This window comes from Castor canadensis, chromosome 6 (genome assembly GCF_047511655.1).
Source record: "Castor canadensis chromosome 6, mCasCan1.hap1v2, whole genome shotgun sequence".
In the NCBI taxonomy this organism is placed as follows: Eukaryota; Metazoa; Chordata; class Mammalia; order Rodentia; family Castoridae; genus Castor; species Castor canadensis.
Window position 1 is genome coordinate 72,931,972 of NC_133391.1, and position 18,739 is coordinate 72,950,710.

An 18,739-nucleotide genomic window follows, 5' to 3' on the forward strand; every position below is an offset into this window, starting at 1 on the left:
CAAACACTGCCGGGAATGTGGTGAGCCCACACTCAACACCAGGGATGCTGGTGATGGTGGTGAAGGTATTGGAGGTGGTAGTTATCTCACAATAGTGCCATGTGCTAATACTACTCCTCATTTACAGCTGAGGAAACTGAGGCACGGAAACAGTTACAAAACTACTAAGACAGAACTAGGACTCCAACACAATTCTCGGTCCAAAGTCCATGCTCCAACCCCTCGACTGTTCCCTGCCCCGGGCATCGCACACTTGCCAGGCAGCTTGTGATTCAGGAGACCGGGGTGGCCCAGGATCTGCGTTTCCAGCAGGCTCCCAGCCCTGCGGAGGCTGCCCAGTTTAGCGGGGAGGTCGTTCACCTCCCCTCTCCCAAGCATCTTGAACCACTTTTAATCTGTGTGTTCCCTTCCTGTCTGTAAATATGCAAATGTTCTTATCCTAATTACAGACATTCTTCAGTAGCTCCATCTGGGTCCCAACCAACATCCCCTAGACTTCAGGCAACCCAGTTCGTGCTCCACTGAGAACCCCAGTTTCTTCTCCACGGGCTGAGCAGCAGTGTTCTGAGTTGTCACCAGGGGGCGCTGCCCACCCGTCAGCAGTTCACACTCCCCCGCAGAACCCGCTCTGCAGAACCGAGCTGTGCAATTGGCCAGTACCTAACATACCAAAGATGAACGGGAATTGGAAAATAAAAAAACAAGACGCAGAATTACGTGAACCATGAGTACCAACAATGATCTGGGGATGAATGGACCTCTGCTTTCACTCAGAACTTTTTTTCAAAACGGGAGCAGAAACATTAGGAATGGTTACTTGATTACATATTCATCTAACACTTGATAGTTTGCACATTTTCACTCTACATGGTATAATTATTAGGCTTTTTTTTTTTTTTGCAGTGCTAGGGATCGAACTCAGGGCCTTGGGCATGCTAGACAAGCATCCCAGCCCCGAAGTAAGACAGCTCATTAATAAGTGTTTTGTTGTTTTGGTTTGTTGATTTGTTTCCATGGAGCTAAGGACAGACCCTGGGCTTTGTGCATGCTAGGCAGGCGCTCCATCTGTCACTGAGCTGCATCCCCAGGCCACGGTGTAATTCTTGAGCTCTTGTTCCCTAGGTAGGTTTGTGAGTGAAGACCACACCTCAGAATTCCACTGCCTTCATTATGCTAGTAGTGGGAAATCTGAAACTTCAATTTAGCAGATTAATCAATCGTTCCTCCTTCACCCTTGACTTGCCTTTCAGGAGAAAGAGGACTGTCATCAAACACCACCAAGAAAGGGAGCTGGAGTCTAGCTTCATTCTGAAACACAATGCTGTAGGTCGAATTGGGTCCTCAAAATTCGTGTTGAAATCCTAGTCCACCGTATCTCAGAACATGACTTCATTTGGAGATAGAAACTTTTTTCAAGACAGGACCTTACTGTGTAGCCCAGAGTGGCCTCCAATGCACAATCCTCTCTGCCTCCCGATTGCAGGGATTTCAGGCAAGTGCACACTCAGCTAGAGATGAGGTCTTTAGAGAGGTTATCAAGTTAAAATGAGTTAAAATGTCCTTTTTAAAAGGACAAAATTAGCCGGGAATTGGTAGCTTATGCCCAGCAAAGGTCAGGAGGATCACAATTCAAAGCCAAGCTGAGCCAAAAGTTTGCGAGACCCTATCGCAAAAACCTTTCACAAAAAAGGGCTGGCAGACTGGTTCAAGTGGTAGAGCACCTGCCTAGCAACCATGAAGCCCTGAGTTCAAATCCCAGCACCTCCAAAATAGTAATAATAAAAAAAAGCAAGCTGTTAAAAAAAAAAAAAGAGGGGGTTACAACTATACTTGTACACAGGGAGAACACGATGCAGAGACAAAGCAGAGCTCCAGGTGACACCTCTACAGCCCAGGGGCACCAAAGACTGCCAGCAACACCAGGCACTGGGAGAGAAGCATGGGACAGATTCTCATCACAGGCCTCAGAATGTAGACGCCAGAGCTGTGAGGGAATACCTTTCTGTTGTTTAAGTCACCAGTTTATGGCACTTTGTTACAGTAGCACTAGCTTAAGAACACAGTTACAGATATAAACTCACATCAAAACACTTTAGAGCAAGCTGGGTGCCAGTGGCTCATGCCTGTAATCCTATCTACTCAGCAAACAGAAATCAGGAGGATTGTGGTTTGAAGCCAACCCCCAGCAAATAGTTCCACAAGACCCTATCTCGGGGGGGAAAAAAAAAACCTTGACAAAAGGGCTGGTGGAGGGGCTCAAGGTGAAGGCCCTGAGTTCAAGCCCTGCAGTACAAGAAAAAAAAAACTTTAGAATGACACTTGCCCTTCTTGGCCCAAAGGGAAGTCATTTTAAAGTTTTTTTTTAAACATCAAGAATCAAAAAATGTTTCAAATCCTCCTTGCCTTCTCTTCATAGTAGAATTAAATTGCTACTTATAGCAGCTGTAGCACTGCTGTAAAGAGTTGAAGAATCAAATGTGAAAATTTAAAATCAAGTTTAAAAACCAAATGTTTTCATGTATAGTTGTTTGGTTTGTTTGTTTGAAGTACTGGGGATTTGAACTCAGGGATTTGTACTTGCAAACAGTCACTCTACCTCTACCACTTGAGCCACCTCCACTCCATTTTTCTCTGATTATTTTGGAGATGGAGTCTCTCCAAGTATTTGCCCAGGTTTGAACCATGATCCTTTTGTCATGCTATAGGATGACAGGCATGAGCCACAGGTGCTGGCTCATGAATAGCTCTTAACACCCTCCTTGGTCTGTTCATTGGCAAGTGAAGGTGGGATTCAACCAGAAAAAGGCAGGCTGCTTGTAAAAGCAAACTTACACTCAATGTTATATACATATATACTGTAATTTATTCACAAATATGCATAAAGAGCTATGGAGGAGTATTTGCCCAACTATTAGGATCATTCTTACAGCAAGTAAGGCTTCTGTTGAGAGACACAGCTGAGCTGTGCGGGAGTGCAGGGGAGACCTCAGGTGAATACACACTTCGTATAGGGAACACGACAGCACCCTCGCTGCTGTCCAGTGACATATCTCACACCTCCTTTTGGTAACTCAATCTCCAGCATTCCAATGACCAAAAAAAAGCATATTTTGGAGGCAGGCGAATACGTCGTGGTTCAAGTGCCAAAGCCAAGCTGCCTGGGATGAAATTGCTAGCATAAGGCTTGGAACCACTTCCTTCACTTATTTCTTTTCATCTGGAAAATGGGCACAATAAAAACGGCTACATCTGAGCCAGGTGCAGGTGGCTCATGCCTGAAATGCTAGATACTCAGGAGGCAGAGATCAGGAGGATCACAGTTCAAAGTCAGCCAGGTAAATAGTTTGTGAGACCCTATCTCAAAAAACCCTTTGCAAAAATAGAGTTGGTAGAGTGGCTTAAAGGGAAGGTCTGAGTTGAAACTCCAGTACCGCAAAAAAGAAAATAGACTACATCTTAGGGTTTGTGTGAAAGGTGTGTTTAAGGTGTCTAATACTTCATAATCCCTCCATAAGTAGGGACTACAATAGACAATATTCAATGGTAATTCTAGTAATAGTCATTGAACTGCAATATTTTTAATCTTTGCTTTCAGTTTTCTAGAGTGGAAATTGGCAAATAAAAATCATATATATCAAAAATGTATAGATTTAGACACAATGTCTGTATATTTCAAAACATGTACACAATACTTACAGTTTTTTCTGTCAGTTAAAAATGAGTGTGATTTTTCCATATCCATTATGAAAGGACTACTGTACAAAGACATAAAAATATACATAATATATACAAAGACATAAAAAGCAGTAGTAATTTTAACAGCCTACTGAAGACTGACAGCTGCTTGCCCAGCAGCACTTGCTCAAGAGTGAGCAGGAAAAGGCCTTGAAATAGTCGTGAAGAATTCGATATGACTGTTACCCACGTAATCCCTGTGCCTGTATCACACAGAAAATGGAGAAGCCAAATCAATGATAATGGTTTTGCCAATGATTTTTATTTTTGAGACGAAGTCTCACTATGTAGCTCAGGCTAGCTTCGAATTCACAAGCCTCTGCCTCAGTCTCCCTGTGCTGGGATACAAGTGTATATTACCATTCCTGCCCCAGTGATCTTCTTTTACTGAATCTAAAGTAGGCTCATATTTGGTCAACCAATTTTCTATGCTGAGACTGGAATAAAACTTCAACATCAATCTTTAATAAAATAAATTATAATAGAACATATAAATCTTGCTGGGAGTGTTCTTTCAGTCATACTAGTCTAGTGGAGAAAATGAAGGAAAAATATTGTTCCACCCTACTGCTTCAGTAGGGTCTTTTGTCTATGTATTTGGAAATGACAGAATCAGTAAAATAGAGACAGTTTTTTAAACCAGGAGGAGGAGGAAAAACTGTAGCAAGTTTAAAGCCAATTCAGTGATGTCCAATGCCATTTGATATTTACAGGCAAAGATGGTCCTTTCCAAAAAATAATTGATGGTTGTAAGGGACCCCAGGGAGATGGCATGCTTAGTGACATGAAGCCCTAAAGGACACATCTTCCTCCCTGTCTCACAGTGTCCCTCACAAACATGAAAGAGAACACTTGGTCTTTTTTGTGTGTTTGTGTGGTAGTGGGGACTGAACCTACAGCCTTGTACATGCTAGGCAAGCGCTCTACCGCTTGAGCCATATCCCCAGACCTTTTTGCTTTAGTTATCTTTTAGATAGGGTCTTGTACTTTTTTTCTAGGGATGGCCTTGAACCACAATTCTTCTATCTCTGCCTCCCAAGTAGCTGAGATTACAGACATGCGCCACCATACATGGCACACTTAGCCATTATCAAAATGTAGATTGGTATTAATACCAGGAAGTTTCTTATGACATAATATTTGGAGAGAAAGCAAATTTGCAATGATATCAAGGGGGATCCTTTCAAAATGATATATGGGTGTAAAATGAATTTTAAAATATGCAAATAAAGATGTTTGGGAGATATCACATCTCACCTGTCACACACAGCCTTCCCTGACAAACCCAGGAACTCTCTTTCTCCTGCTTTAAACCTTTTCTATATTCGATATGTGAGTCACATGTCCTATTGGAGTTTCACAGAGGAATGTCAGAGCCATGTCAGTAACTGAGGGAGCTTCAGAAATAGGACCGTGAATCCCCAACACTTGCTTCATGTCATATAGCTCCTTTCTATGTACGGATTTCATCTGACAAAGTTTGCCACAATTGAAGTCCGAACACCTTTAGACTATAATATGAAGTCAACAGTTGGTCTAAGCCATTTCCGGTGCCATGGTCTTGTGTAGCATTACAGGTAGCAATTTCACCAAAGTGCATCTGTCTCCCCAGAGGGGCTTTCAATTTTGTCACAGCTTTGGTCCCACTTCTTTGATTTTCCCACAATTTCTAGAATTGCTTCAGAGATTCTTGCTGAAGAATCATTGAAGAGCTCAACTTGGACATCTATCTTTAGAGACTGTCAGACAAACCAATACTCCACACTGACATTCACTCCTCACATGACACCTGGAATCTTGTTCTACCATTACCTCCCACCACAAAAACACATCCTTTTTAGAAGTATTGTCAACAACATTCAACAACTACTCTTTAAATGACCTTTGATACCAGCAAGCCATCGAATGCACTTCTATGCTCAAAAGTAAAAGAATTACATGGGCTTGGGATTGCACTACAGTTGAATCTTAGACATGAAAAACACAGATGTGCTGTCCAGTGTGGGTGCCACTAGCCACATATGCCTGTTTCAGTTTAATTAAAATTACATGCTATTTAAAATTCAGTCCTCTAGTTGTCCTAACCACATCTCAAGTGTGGCTAGTGGTTACCATATTGGAAAGTGCCAATAGAGAAACATCCACTGTCATGGAAGGCCTATTGAATAACACTGACATAGAGGTCATGAAGTGTGTTTCACAAATAGCATCGAGGAACACTGGCCTGGAAAGATGATGCTATGGTTCCAGTCAAGTCAATATGAAAGTTTCTACATCCTAAATTTCCTTCTCTACTTATTAGAACATTGCACTATGAATCTCCACATAGACTCTAGCATCAGCTGGATCAAAGTTTGAACTGTTACTTATTAGCAGTGTGACCTCCAATGAGTTACTTAAGTTGGTTTTTTTGGGGGTGGGGGTTAGTTCTGGGAATGAATCTAGGCTTGGAGCTTGTTAGGCAAGTGCTCTACTGCTAAAGCCACACCCCTAACCCTCCTATTTTTATTTTGTAAGACAGGGTCTCACTCACTTTGCCTGCACTGGTCTTGAACTCTCAATCCTCCTGCCTTTGCCTCTTGTGTAGCTAAGATTACAGGCATGTACCACCATGCCAGGCTGAGTTATTTAATGTTGAACTTCAGCTTCTTCACTTGATAAATGGGAATAATAGAACTCCTTAGTATTGTCATAAAAATGAAATGAGGTAATACACTTAAAGCTTGAGAAAGTGCTTCAGAAATAAAGTCTCAACAAATGTAAGTTCTAGTAATGTTCTTTCTCAAAGTTCAGAGAAGTCCTACTTAACAGTGTTTAGTCCAGCATTTCTCAAATTTATCAACAATTATTTTAGGGTATGTGAAAGAAAGAAGAGTAGTCCATCAAAGATGTCTTCACTCTAATTACAGATGCCTGTGCATATGTAAACTTACATAGCAGAAAGAAAGAAGAGATGGGGAAATTAGCCACGCCAGTGTGATGTAATCATAAGGCTCATTTGTAAGAGGGAGGGAGGAGGGCACACCAGAGGGGGAGTGTGAAGTGGGGGGAGAGAGTGGAGATGGGGAAGAAAAAAGAGGAGAGACAGAAGGGGAAGGAGGGAGGGAGAAAGCGAATTGGAGACACTGCACTGATGGCTTTGAAGATGGAGGAAGGGAATATGAACCGTAAGCCATAGAAGCTGGAAAAGTCAAGGAGACAGGTTCTCCCCTAATGCCTCCAGAAGGAGCACAGCCTGCTGACACTTTGACTCTAGGACTTCTGACCTTCAGAACCCCCAAGATCATTGGTACTGTTCTAAGCTACTACACTGGTGGTAATTTACACAAACAGCAGCAATAGCAAATTAATACAGAATGTCTGAAAATGGCTCAGGAGATACTGATGTTTCTTAGGGAGGCTGGTCTGACTCTGATGGGAAGAACGGAAATCAGAACCAGGAACACAGGGTCTACCTTGCTTCAGCAACTAACCAGATTTATAACCAGCACGTCACCAGCTCTGGAGCACCTGTTTCTTCTGTAAAATGATAGTTCTACTTCCTCTACCTAATCAAAAAATTTTATGAAGGTAAAAGATATTTATACTTTTCAATTACAACAAGGAGGGAAAACCATGCATAAGGTAAAAAAGTATTACAAGAAAACTATAAGAGAAATTTCCAGTTCTTTCAACAAGAATTAGTAATAATGAAAAGCGTTACAATTTTGTTGTTGTTGTTGTTGTTTTAATGTACTCAGCAGACAGGGTGGTTGACAAATTGTTTGTGCCCAGGTTGAAACATTTGGAAGCAGGTTCTATAGCTTCCCTTCTCCTCCATCAAAGCAACTTTTCTTTGAAAGGTTTATTTGTAGTATGATATTTTGTTATTGGCAAAATTAAAAAATAATATTACCATCGCCAATCACTGAAAAAAAAAAAAGAGTTCTGCAAGAGAGAAGGAATTTATTCATGAGGTGGCCACGTGTAAAGATGGAGTAACAAGTCTCAAATCCGTCTCCTCCAAGATGGTGAAATTTACCGGCTGAGGTATGGGGAAAGGTGATTGTATCAAACTGCATCAAGTGGGACCATAATGTCCATCACAGGTGTTACCTACAGTCAACTAAAAGGAAGTACGAGCAGGTGAAGACGGCTGCAGCTAAAAAAGCAAGTAACTAAGTAGGTGAAGTCTAAAGGTTTTATTCAGGAATTAAGAGCACATTGTTATTCAGGTTTTCCCTCAGTTTAAATGACAAAGCTTCTTTTCCCCCAAGAGTAATCATGAAAGCAAAACCTTCACAGATCTACGAGGCCCCTCTCTTTATTTAAAAAGACTCGGGAAGGCAGTGCACTTTGCTTTGTACGCATGCCACTGAGAAATCAGGTTAGCCTTGGATCTCTGAACACTGGAGCTTCCTTCCCCAGCTCATCTAGTCCTGCTATACTCCCTGCTAGGTTTGGTAATCATGGAAACAGCTCCAGTCTGCAGAAGAAGCCCATCCCAAGCATGCTATCCACTCAGGGTGGGCAGAATAGGAAAAGCCATCCCCAAACGTTGAATCGTAATGGGTGAACTGTATGGTATGCAAATTATAGCTCAATGAAGCTAGAGGTTTTTAATGTAAAAAAAAAATCATTTTACAAGGTGGTTGTGGCAGTGAACTTTTGTTTGCGGGGGGGGGGAGGAGGTTGCCTTTTTTTGGTGGTACTGGGGTTTGAATTCAGGGCCTCACACTTGCTAGGCAGGCACTCTGCCACTTGAGCCACTCTGCCAGCACTGTTTTTGTTTTTAAAGAAAATTTCCCTTGTGTATCCCAGGCTGGCTTTGAACTTGTGATCCTCCTGCCTCAGTCTCTTGAGTGTTGGGATTACAGGTGTGTACTACTTGCAAGACTGGTAATGAACTTTTAATTTTTAGACTTTTTTTTAACAAGTAAATTTCCTCCACATAATGGATATGTCATTCAGTAAGTAATAACAACATAGAAACAAGATATCCATAGCCAGGGATGAGCTCATTGTGTGTAAAGCAGGACTGTTTTGGATGCATAGAGATATTTTTAGTGCTTTGCTTGCTGAAAAAGCTCTGTTTACAAAGTAGTGACCCATGTCTTTCTTCACTGCGGGTAATTAATCCCCAAGTCACTTCTCTTGAGGGTCTTTTTGGTTGATTAGGGGCCCTCATTACAAAAAAATCATGGTTGCAATTACACTTTGCATTACAATATAAAAAGAAAACAAAGTTTTGGGAAGAAGAAAAAAGGTATAAAGACACATAACCTCAATATCAGTCAAAGTCATGTTTGGATAGGACTATGAATTATTTTTCAAAAAAAGAAAGTTTAAAGTTCTATACAAGCTGGCACAATGCATCCACATTCTTATTTTTTGCATTTGTTTTCCAAAGAGCCAATACATTTATGTCCAAACTTATCCTCCACAGAGTCAAAATCGGGAGATATTAACCAAAGCAAAAAGACAGACTCAAGAAAAAAACATATCCACCTGGCAGTAAGATTCCAGGACTCCAGCCTGAGCCTTGCCAACCTCTGTAGGACAATTTGCTCCCATGTTCAGAGCATGGCTCTACTCCACATCTGGAAAATGAGGGTGTGACCACAGCAATCCAAAGGGGTCCCCTTCTGGCCTCACAGTCTCATTTTTTAGAGAAAAGATTCACATCTCCTAACTCCCAGTCCTTGACTCTCACCAACTCAGGTCTGTGGAATTTGAAATATATAGGTATCAGGTCTGGAGACAGAAGCAAAAAGGTAAGAAATGGCTTATTAGACAATATGATAAAACCATCAGCTGCCAGAGCTGATGACTGCCTTGTAACAAACAGCACAGTTGCGTCCCTCAAGTGGCACACAAGGACTACCTGACAAAAAAAATGAAAAAGCAGAAGTGGCTTTTCTACAAGAGAAATGGCCGCTCAGTCCTAGTCAGACCTATTCACTCACCTTAGAGATGGATTGTCACTTCACTTGCACATGCCTGTAGCCTGGAATGACATTCTGGGACACCAGGCAGTGAGTAACCAGCATCTCATTCAGGAGGGCCTTATAGCAAAAGATAGACTCCACAAAAACAACGTTAACTAGTCCCAAAATAAGCACAACCAGGGGACTGAAAAAAGGAAGGCTCAGCAAACCATCAGCTAAAGAAACATGTTGGGGGTGGGAAGGAAGTAATGGTAAAGACCCATAAAACGGATGCTAAGTCATGCAACACCCACACAGAGCCACAGCTGAGCATGCTCTGGAACTCTCCAGCCCAAGTCACTGGGTGCCTGTGGAGCTTTCCTTACAAAGCCTGGAAACCTGTAGGTAGATGGAGAGATTAACTCTCAGAAAGGGAAATAAACAGTACTCACTTCTCTGAGAAGCAGCAGCTGTTCTGTGATGTTAAATACAGAGGGACTGAATACACAGCAATGAGCTGCTCCTAAAAAGGTTCTGGCAGGGATGAGCAGGCAGGTGCATGGCTAGGGTCTACTTCAAGATCATTTCTTCCAGGAAGCCTTTGCTGGACCCTCCCTAACCCTACACCTGGTGTGGGTCTGATGTCCCTCTTCCAGTCATTCACAGCAGCCAGGACTCCTGAATGACAATTTTGCTGGCATTGAGACCTGTTTGTGTCTCCCATTAAATTATAGCTCAAGAAAAATTATTCTTCTACCACCCACAGTTCCCAGGGTCTAGCATCATGCCTGGCAGAGAATGGTTCAGTAAATACTCTCTGAAGGAAATGTGCAAGAGTTTCATTTTCCCAGTGTCAAAATGCTCAAATGCTTGTAGAACTGAACTATACTAATTTGAGAGTTGGGTTGCTAAAAGAACAATATTCCATAACTTTGACAGGAAGGACAATACATAGCTTGTGAAAAGTTCTAGAACCCCAACCGTGGAGTCAGACCCATGTGGCTTCCATACCATCCTTATCCTCTGCTAGCTGTGTCACCAACTCTAAGGAGGGATAATAATCATAACCCTCTCCAGTTGTCATAGGGCTCCAAGTGCCTGGAACAGGGGGCACAAAGCCAGAAGCTGGCACTCGGGATCCACTCTGTAATTGCTCTTCCCTAGAACAGAGCTATAGAATAAACTTCACCCAGTGTTGGTAAGAGGTCACACTTAGCTCTGCTTTTATTAGAAGCCAGTTAAAAGCTGCTTCGAGATCTTTTGAAGATTAAGCTGGCTGAAGTCCTTGCCACTTAAATATAAATTCTACTTTGAGTATAAGGTAGAATTTTTAAAAAGATGCATATGGCTCTTATTTTTCATTGTTGTATTACTGCTTCTCCAATTTCCAAGGGTTACCTCTTGGCAGCATCATGGCAGGTGGTATCCCTGTCAGGAAAGGCAATGTGGGACCCAGTCAAGGCATTTGGGGTGGCAGCTGGCCTTAGCAGGAGAGTGGATGGAACCAGGTATCAGGGGCTACAAGCTCCTTACCTTCTGGGCGTTCATTCCTCTTTGTTCCCCTCGTACATCTTCCTTTGCCTTATCCTCCTAAGCTCACAATCTCTCAGTCTCAGAACAGAACATCCCCTTTGCTGGAGGCTACTTGACATTCTAAACAGATTTCCCTGATCCATCCCAGTAACTGTTTTCTTTAAAAGTGCTTTATTGAGGTATAATTTACACGACCCCAAATTCACAGAGTGCACAATTCAATGTGTTAGTAAGTTTACAGCTGTACAGACATCACCACAAACAAATTTCAAAACATTTCCATCTCCCCCAAGAGGTTCTTTGTGCCTTTTCCTACTCCTAGTCTTGGGGAACCACTAGCTTGCCTCGCAGAGAGAAAGGGAAACAGAAATGGAAGCAAACCCAGCACCACTGACAGCTTTCTCCAGAGCTCTACCAGTCAGTACTTACTGAGTTCTGGGGCTTTGTGAAATTTTCTTTCCTGAAAAAAACTAGCAAAAGCAGAATTAGTATGAGACTCCAGGTCGACTCCCAGCCCAGCACTCTCTCCATCCTAGAAATGTTTCTGATTCAGTCACACTCGAGGTAGGATGTATCTTTAGTTCAACTCTGCAAGCTCCTTTCTCTGCACAGTTCTAGCTCCTCTAATTCCTCAGTGTTCAGTTATATTTTTCAATTTTATACTGGTTCTAGAGCCATTTTATCTGAAAAATTTCCAATTTTAAAATGTCATTCTTTTAAACTTCTTAAATGCCTTCAGCATAGAAATTGTTGATTTTTCTTTTATTTTTCTCATCTCAGTAAATTTTTTAGATCTCTGAAAAGCTTGATTTATCATTCATTTGGTTGTCTTTGTCACTGTTTGCTGAGAGTCTTATAGTATGAGAAACACTTGTAATCCAGAGCTCCAAAATCACTTCTAAAAACTCACAATACCCACAAAAGATGACAAATAAAAAACTCACAATAGACTAAATTTAACAGTCATCCATAACTACATTTAACGGGACTTCTTTTCAACATTTTTCATGATCCAGCTGTGCTTGCTATTAGCCAGATGTTGATAGAACTGGGGTGGTGGAAACCTTAGATTAAGAAACCATGTTTGCAAAGAGGGAAGGAGCAGAAGTTTTGATTCCCATAGTGTGATCTCCCAACTAGTGGTGTGGCATCAACACCTGGTGGGAACTTATTAGTAATGCGAATTTTTGGGCCCTAGTTCAGACCTACTGGATCAAGCCATCCGGCAGATTCTGATGCATGCTTAAGTCTAAAGGACTTGGTTTGGATGCAGTGTTTACTGAATTACAGACTACGGCCAAGATTGTAGAAATAGCTAGTTGAAAATAATTGCCACTGGCTCTAGTGATCTTCTCCTACAACACCCTCCAGGAATATGTCCTCATTTATCATTTATGGGTATATTTTTCTCTAAGGGCTGGTATTTTGGTATTAAACTTGCTAATGAGCTCCTGCTGCTGGTCACTCAGTGCAGCCACAGGTAGATGCATGCAGCAGGAAAGAGTTTAGCAGCCAATCTTCTTCCACATTCTGCTCTTGGGAAACAAGCAAGGGGAGGGCCCAGAGGTGTCATTCAACACTGATGAGAGATTTTTCCTGTGCAAAAAAGCCAAGGCAGAAATTCAAACATAAAGACACTAACTCCTCTACGGAGGAGCAAGACAGAAAAAGGTGATGCTGGCAGCTGCCTTTCCTGACTCCAACTCCAGCATCATGAACACCTCCTTTACCCATCTCCACTTTGCCGGAGGGTACCTACCCTCTGACTCCAAGGACTGGAGGAACATAATCCCGGCTCTCTTAGTGTCTGTCTGCCTGGTGGGCTTTGTGGGGAACCTGTGTGTGATTGGCATCCTCCTTCACAGTGCTTGGAAAGGAAAGCCATCCGTGATCCACTCCCTGATTTTGAATCTCAGCCTGGCTGATCTCTCTCTCCTGCTGTTTTCTGCACCTGTTCGAGCTACAGCATACTCCAAGGGTGTGTGGGAGCTAGGCTGGTTTGTCTGCAAGTCGTCTGACTGGTTCATCCACGTATGCATGGCAGCTAAGAGCCTGACAATTGTTGCAGTGGCCAAAGTATGCTTCATGTATGCAAGTGACCCAGCCAAGCAAGTAAATATCCATAACTGCACCATCTGGTCAGTGCTGCTGGCCATCTGGGCTGTGGCTGGTCTGCTGCCCCTGCCAGAATGGTTTTTTAGCACCACCAGGCAACATGCTGGTGTGGAAATGTGCCTCATGGATGTACCAGCTGTGGCCAAAGAGTTTATGTCAATGTTTGGTAAGCTCTATCCTCTCCTGGTATTTTGCCTTCCATCACTTCTGGCCAGCTTTTATTTCTGGAGAGCTTATGACCAATGTAGAAAACGGGGAACTAAGACTCAAAATCTTCGAAACCAGATGCGTTCAAAGCAACTCACAGTGATGCTGCTGAGCGTGGCCATCGCCTCCACTCTCCTCTGGCTCCCAGAATGGATAGGTTGGCTGTGGGTATGGCATCTGAAGGATGAAGGCCCAAGACCACCACAAGGTTTCATAGCCCTGTCTCAAGTCCTAATGTTTTCCACCTCTTTAGTAAATCCTCTCATTTTTCTAGTGATGTCAGAAGAGGTCAAGGAAGTCTTGAAAGGCTTATGGAAATGGATGGTAACCAAAAAAACTGCAACTGCCTCAGAGTCTCAAGAACCACCAGCTGGTAACTTGGAAGCTCTTCCTGATCAGGTTCCATCTCCAGAGTCCCCAACATCCATTCCAGAGGAGAAACCCAGCTCTTCCAACTCGGGCAAAGAGAAAACTGAGAAGGCAGACATCCCCATCCTCCCTGATGTAGAGCAGTTCTGGCACGAGAGGGACACTGTCCCTTCTGTACAAGACACTGACCCTATCCCCTGGGAGCATGAAGATTAAGGGAGGACTGTGATAGATTTATGTTTCAAAGAGTAACAAATTGTAATCATTGTCTTTGCCTATACTGCTATTTATAGATGCTGCTGACTTTACCATATAAAATATAAAATTATTACCATTAGGAATAACAGAAATGCTTCCAATTCTGCACTTTCAAAATGTATAATCTGGTAAGTAAAATATCGTATAATATCTTAATGATTATGCTTCAGAATTGTAAACTGGCTGCCCAGAGCTAAGCCTTGTAGAAAGATGCTGCTGTCAGTGAGTAGAGGCCAGCCATCTGGTCACTTGTTCACAGTGGGCTTTTCCCTGTGGACCCTAGGATTAGGCCTCTTCTGTATTGGCTGGAGTAGAGCTTGTCTCTGTTAAAGGATGTGCTCATTTACTTCAGTTTCTTCCTGAACCTGTGAACCCTAATATCCCATTTTACTCCACATAACCGAAGCTCAAATCTATTTCCAGCTTTTTCTGTAAGAGTAAACTTTGCTCAATGAATGTTCATTTACTTGACGGAAGCCCATATAATTTTCCTGACCAAGGTTTACAGACTATGGAACACCACCTTATTCCAATTGTGAGCTAATTTCAAACCACAGCTCTTTTAAGCCAAGGTTAACTAAATTAAAATTTTGCCTTATTCTGTAAAAGCTGTTTCTATGATCTTTTTAAAACCCTCAGTATGAAGTCTTCAGCTTCAAAGTCAAAAAACTGTAGCAATTTAACATGATCCTAAATGTAGAAAAAAGAATTATTAAACGTCTTCTTCCCAACATGCAGGAGTTATTTTAGAAGCAGAAATTTGTTCCTCCTAAGCTCTTTTCTCCCAAGATAAACTATAAATTGCAGCTAATGATAAAAGTATTAACTAATGATTAAAGGCAAGCCTCAAATACAAAACCCTTCTTGCTAAACAGTATTAAATTTACCAGTAACACCGAACTTGAACTCATTGCAGGGTTCTTATGAAAGTAATCAATAGTAACAAGTGTGGAAAAGCCTAAGACAGAGTTTGGCTAAGAACAAAAAATTAAAATCACAAAGTTAATGCAGAGTGAAAAGCAAATGAAATCAAATGTGTTCCTAATACATGATAAAATTTGAATGAGCAGTAACTTCACTTTGTAGCAAGATAAAGCATACCTAATAAGACATAATCGTGACACATTTCTTCCCCCATTAAGTAAAAAAAGATACTTATTCACAATTCTTGATTACTTTTTAATGGAACTCTCGGGTATTTTCAATGTTGGATTCCCCCAGGAAGAAAAAGTTCTTTAAAACAAGCAATAAGGAACATGAAAAAACTTTTAATATTCAGACTGAGGAAGGTTGAATTATTATTTTTTTTTTTTACAAAAGCTCATAGTTTAGTGTTTAACACAAGATAGAGCTGTTTTCTTTTTACTTGGTTTATTAGAAATTTTACTTGAAGCTCATAAGAATATGTTTATTTTAAATTTTTTATTCATTTATTCATGTTCATGCATTGTTTGGGCCATTTCTCCCCCTGCCCCCTCCCTCTCCCCCCACCCCCCCTCACTTCCGGGAAGAACCTGTTCTGCCCTTTTCTCCAATTCAAATAAAGTATAATTTAACCCAAGAATCAAAAATACTGCTCTATGATGCCATAGTTATATGAAGGATTACCATTAAAATTGTTGTGAAGAATCTTTTGAAGTAAAAAAATTTCATTCATTAGTATTACATAAATGTGGTATGTAAGTGGACATGTTGTAAAGAAATAAAAGCAATGTTTTACTTCAGATAGTTTTTTAAAGACTTAAAGCTGTGAGTTTTGTATTATTTCAAAATCGTCACCTGGAACAATGGGGCTTTATGAGAAGATGTGATCTTAACAATATCACAGGTGGAGGTAAAATGTAGACAAGCACATCAAGATGCAGAGATACTGGAATAAAGTACAATTATAAGGAACCTTTCATGAAGCACTTGACAGAGTCCTGACTGAGATCCCTTAATAGACTCTGCATAAAGAAGCGGGATTTGCACCTTATATGCACAATTAAACCCCAACACTTTAAGGCAAAAGCAGGATACTAGACCTCACCAAGCCTTTTCTTCACTCTTCTCTACAGTGAGAAACAGAATGCAGTGAATGCTCAAACATTATGTGGAATTCAAAATAACAAAACTCTAGAAATCGCACCTTTGCAGAACAGTCATATTTCTCTAATAATTGTGTTCCTGTTAACCCAAGCTCTTCAATTTCACCCTCATAAAATGTGAATCACTCCATGAATTTATAAAAACAAATTTCGAAAGGAGGAAAAAGAAAATATAAATACTGTTTATCAATTCTGTAGGTTAAGACCTCAGTCTGATCCATCAATGCCAGATTTTGAGAGAGAGCTCACATAACTTCTAGGACACTTAATAGATTAAAGCTAAGTACTAAGTAATATGGACTTGAACATTTGTGTTACACAGAACATGCAAATACATAACTGTTGGTATTTCCTTTCCAGGTTTTATTGCAATCATAGTAGTTGTGTGGTGGCAGGAGAAATAAATGATCCTTTGAACGTATCTCGTATGTAACTTCTTATACATTTATGCAGCACTCTGAAACTGGAAACAATTAGAAAAAAATCATGGACTGACAAAGTGGCTCAAGGGGTAGAACACCTGTGAGGCCCCATGTTCAAACCCCAGTTTGAACCCAAAAAACAAAAACAAAGCTAGAAAAAGCAATTGGGAATCAAAGATTACTTTCAAGGTGTGATACACATGACGTCCAAAAGGCCCAAACCATCGATATAAAGATAAAGAAAACTTCAAAAAAAAGCATCTTGCTATTAAAAGCAAGAGACCTGAGCACTAATCCCCCTCCAAAAAGCGGAGGGAGGTGGAGGGTTCTCTTCAAGTTTCTTCCTTTTCATAGGTGAAATACAGAATTATATTCAAGCCTTTAAAAATTATGAAATATTCAAGATTTAAAGTTAATTTTCTTTCTGCCAAATCACATTTGCTGCTCTTTTGCAAAAACTGGTTTAAAACAGTTTATGTAACAAAATCATATACCATCCACATATATAAAAAGAGTTGGTTTATTGTAGTTCAAATACATAAACAGAACATTCAAACATTTTAAAATTAAACTTTAGAAACAAAAGTTCAACATTCAAACAGGAGAAGAGTTTACAGAGAACACCAGAAAGGCAATTTGTTGTCTAATTCAGAATATCAGCAAAGATCATTCAATAGAGAATAAAATATGTATAACCAGCAGATCTATTCTGGCCAACATGTTAATTATGAATGTGGTTCCATACCTGAGAAGAAATTACTAAATAAATCTTCTCATAGGCTAAACAAGACTTGGCCTATAATTCAGAGGGGATAATCAAAGCATGTAAGTGAACAACTTAACCTGTTCCTTAGAGACAAAGGTAAAAGTATGTTCGTTATAATACTCTTAACCTCTGGAAGAATTCAATTTTCAGTGTTTTCTCTTTTACCCGCTTTAAGACAAAATCAAAACGAAACAAACCCCAACTTAGGTTTTCTTGGAGTCTGTGGTAAATCCACCTTGCAAGTTCACACCATAAATTCTCCTACGTCTTGCACGTGTAACACTGCTAGAAAGAACATCACCAAGTTACTGACTTCCACACCTCTTTATAAAAGTATGATTTTAGATTTACTAGAGACAGCCTGTATTTGAGTATGTATGTCAGTCATGCCACACAAAGAAAAGCATAAATATTTCCAAAGCGCTCTGTTCAGAAACTGTTCATTGAATGCTTCTCCTTCTGTTTATCAGATGGTTTTGCAATAGGTTGACTAATGCACATATATGAAAAAACCTGAAAACTGGCTCATGCAAGCGTTTTGAATAGATACTCCTGTGGAAGAGTATTTAGAATTACTTTGTTGATCGTCTCGTGGGCTCGGATGCTGTGGGAGGTGGGGGTGGACCCCGGCGATCCAGGTCATCCACATATGCCACAATCAGTTTACGCCTCTCCTCTGGTACACAGTCCAGTACTAGATACCGTTTGTCATTCTGCAAAATTTTTTCTACATCCTTCAGGTGCTGATCAGATTCTTGGATTAGCTTTTTGGATCTGAAATAAGAAAAAGAAGTCCAAGAATTACTGACTGCTGTTCACTGGTCTCTCAGAAATGAGCTGGAAATGTCCATCTAGTTCCTAATTGTGTTTCCATATATATATATATATATATATTTATTTATTTTTTTTTTTTTTAAGAAAAATTTCACTGCAGTAGTCACCTTTGTTAAGTAACCTCAGCAAAGACTCCAAGGAGTGAAAGGGCCTCAGAAGCTGAATTACCCTCCCACCCCTACTCGTGGTCCCTCCAGATCAGGGCTGAGGGTGGGTGGGTAAATCTTGCCCGTGCTGTACCTGTTCTGTGGATGAACAGAGGACTTCAGTCTGCGGGGCTGCCAATCCCAGCATCTTTCACAAGCTTTCACTTTCACATCTTTCACTAAATTAACTATAAAAATGTAGAAAGAAGTCTTACTTCACATCTAATTTAAAAGCCCAAGCTGATGCAAAACATTAAGGATCCTGACCAAAAAATCCAAATGACAAGATACCTAAAAACCACACCCTCAGCACTATCTATCCTCCCGGTGCACATACCCTTCATTATGATGTTTCAGATTT

The 18,739-nt window shown here is 40.8% G+C and overlaps 2 protein-coding genes across 6 annotated transcripts in view; one reads left to right on the plus strand and one right to left on the minus strand.

Moving 5' to 3' along the window:
• The first annotated feature begins 12,793 nt into the window (after positions 1 to 12,793).
• On the plus strand, positions 12,794 to 14,081 carry Gpr151 (G protein-coupled receptor 151). The gene has a single exon (XM_020161086.2). It carries the CDS (start codon positions 12,849 to 12,851, stop codon positions 14,079 to 14,081), a length of 1,233 nt encoding a protein of 410 aa, XP_020016675.1. The 5' UTR covers positions 12,794 to 12,848.
• Positions 14,082 to 17,134: 3,053 nt separating this feature from the next.
• Positions 17,135 to 18,739, minus strand: part of Tcerg1 (transcription elongation regulator 1) — a 56,932-nt gene continuing 55,327 nt past the window's right edge. For 4 of the 5 annotated variants that reach the window (XM_020161097.2, XM_020161096.2, XM_020161095.2 and 1 more), the window contains one exon: positions 17,135 to 18,172. In XM_020161097.2, the coding sequence (XP_020016686.2) occupies positions 17,971 to 18,172 (202 nt within the window). In that variant the 3' untranslated portion in view covers positions 17,135 to 17,970. Of the gene's footprint in view, positions 18,173 to 18,472; positions 18,567 to 18,739 lie in introns of all 5 variants that reach the window. The other variant, XR_012449015.1, reaches the window with a different exon arrangement.

Excerpts from the sequence above, each read along its gene's own strand:
- Gpr151 (XM_020161086.2), top strand. The coding sequence starts at position 12,849 with ATGCTGGCAGCTGCCTTTCCTGACTCCAACTCCAGCATCATGAACACC.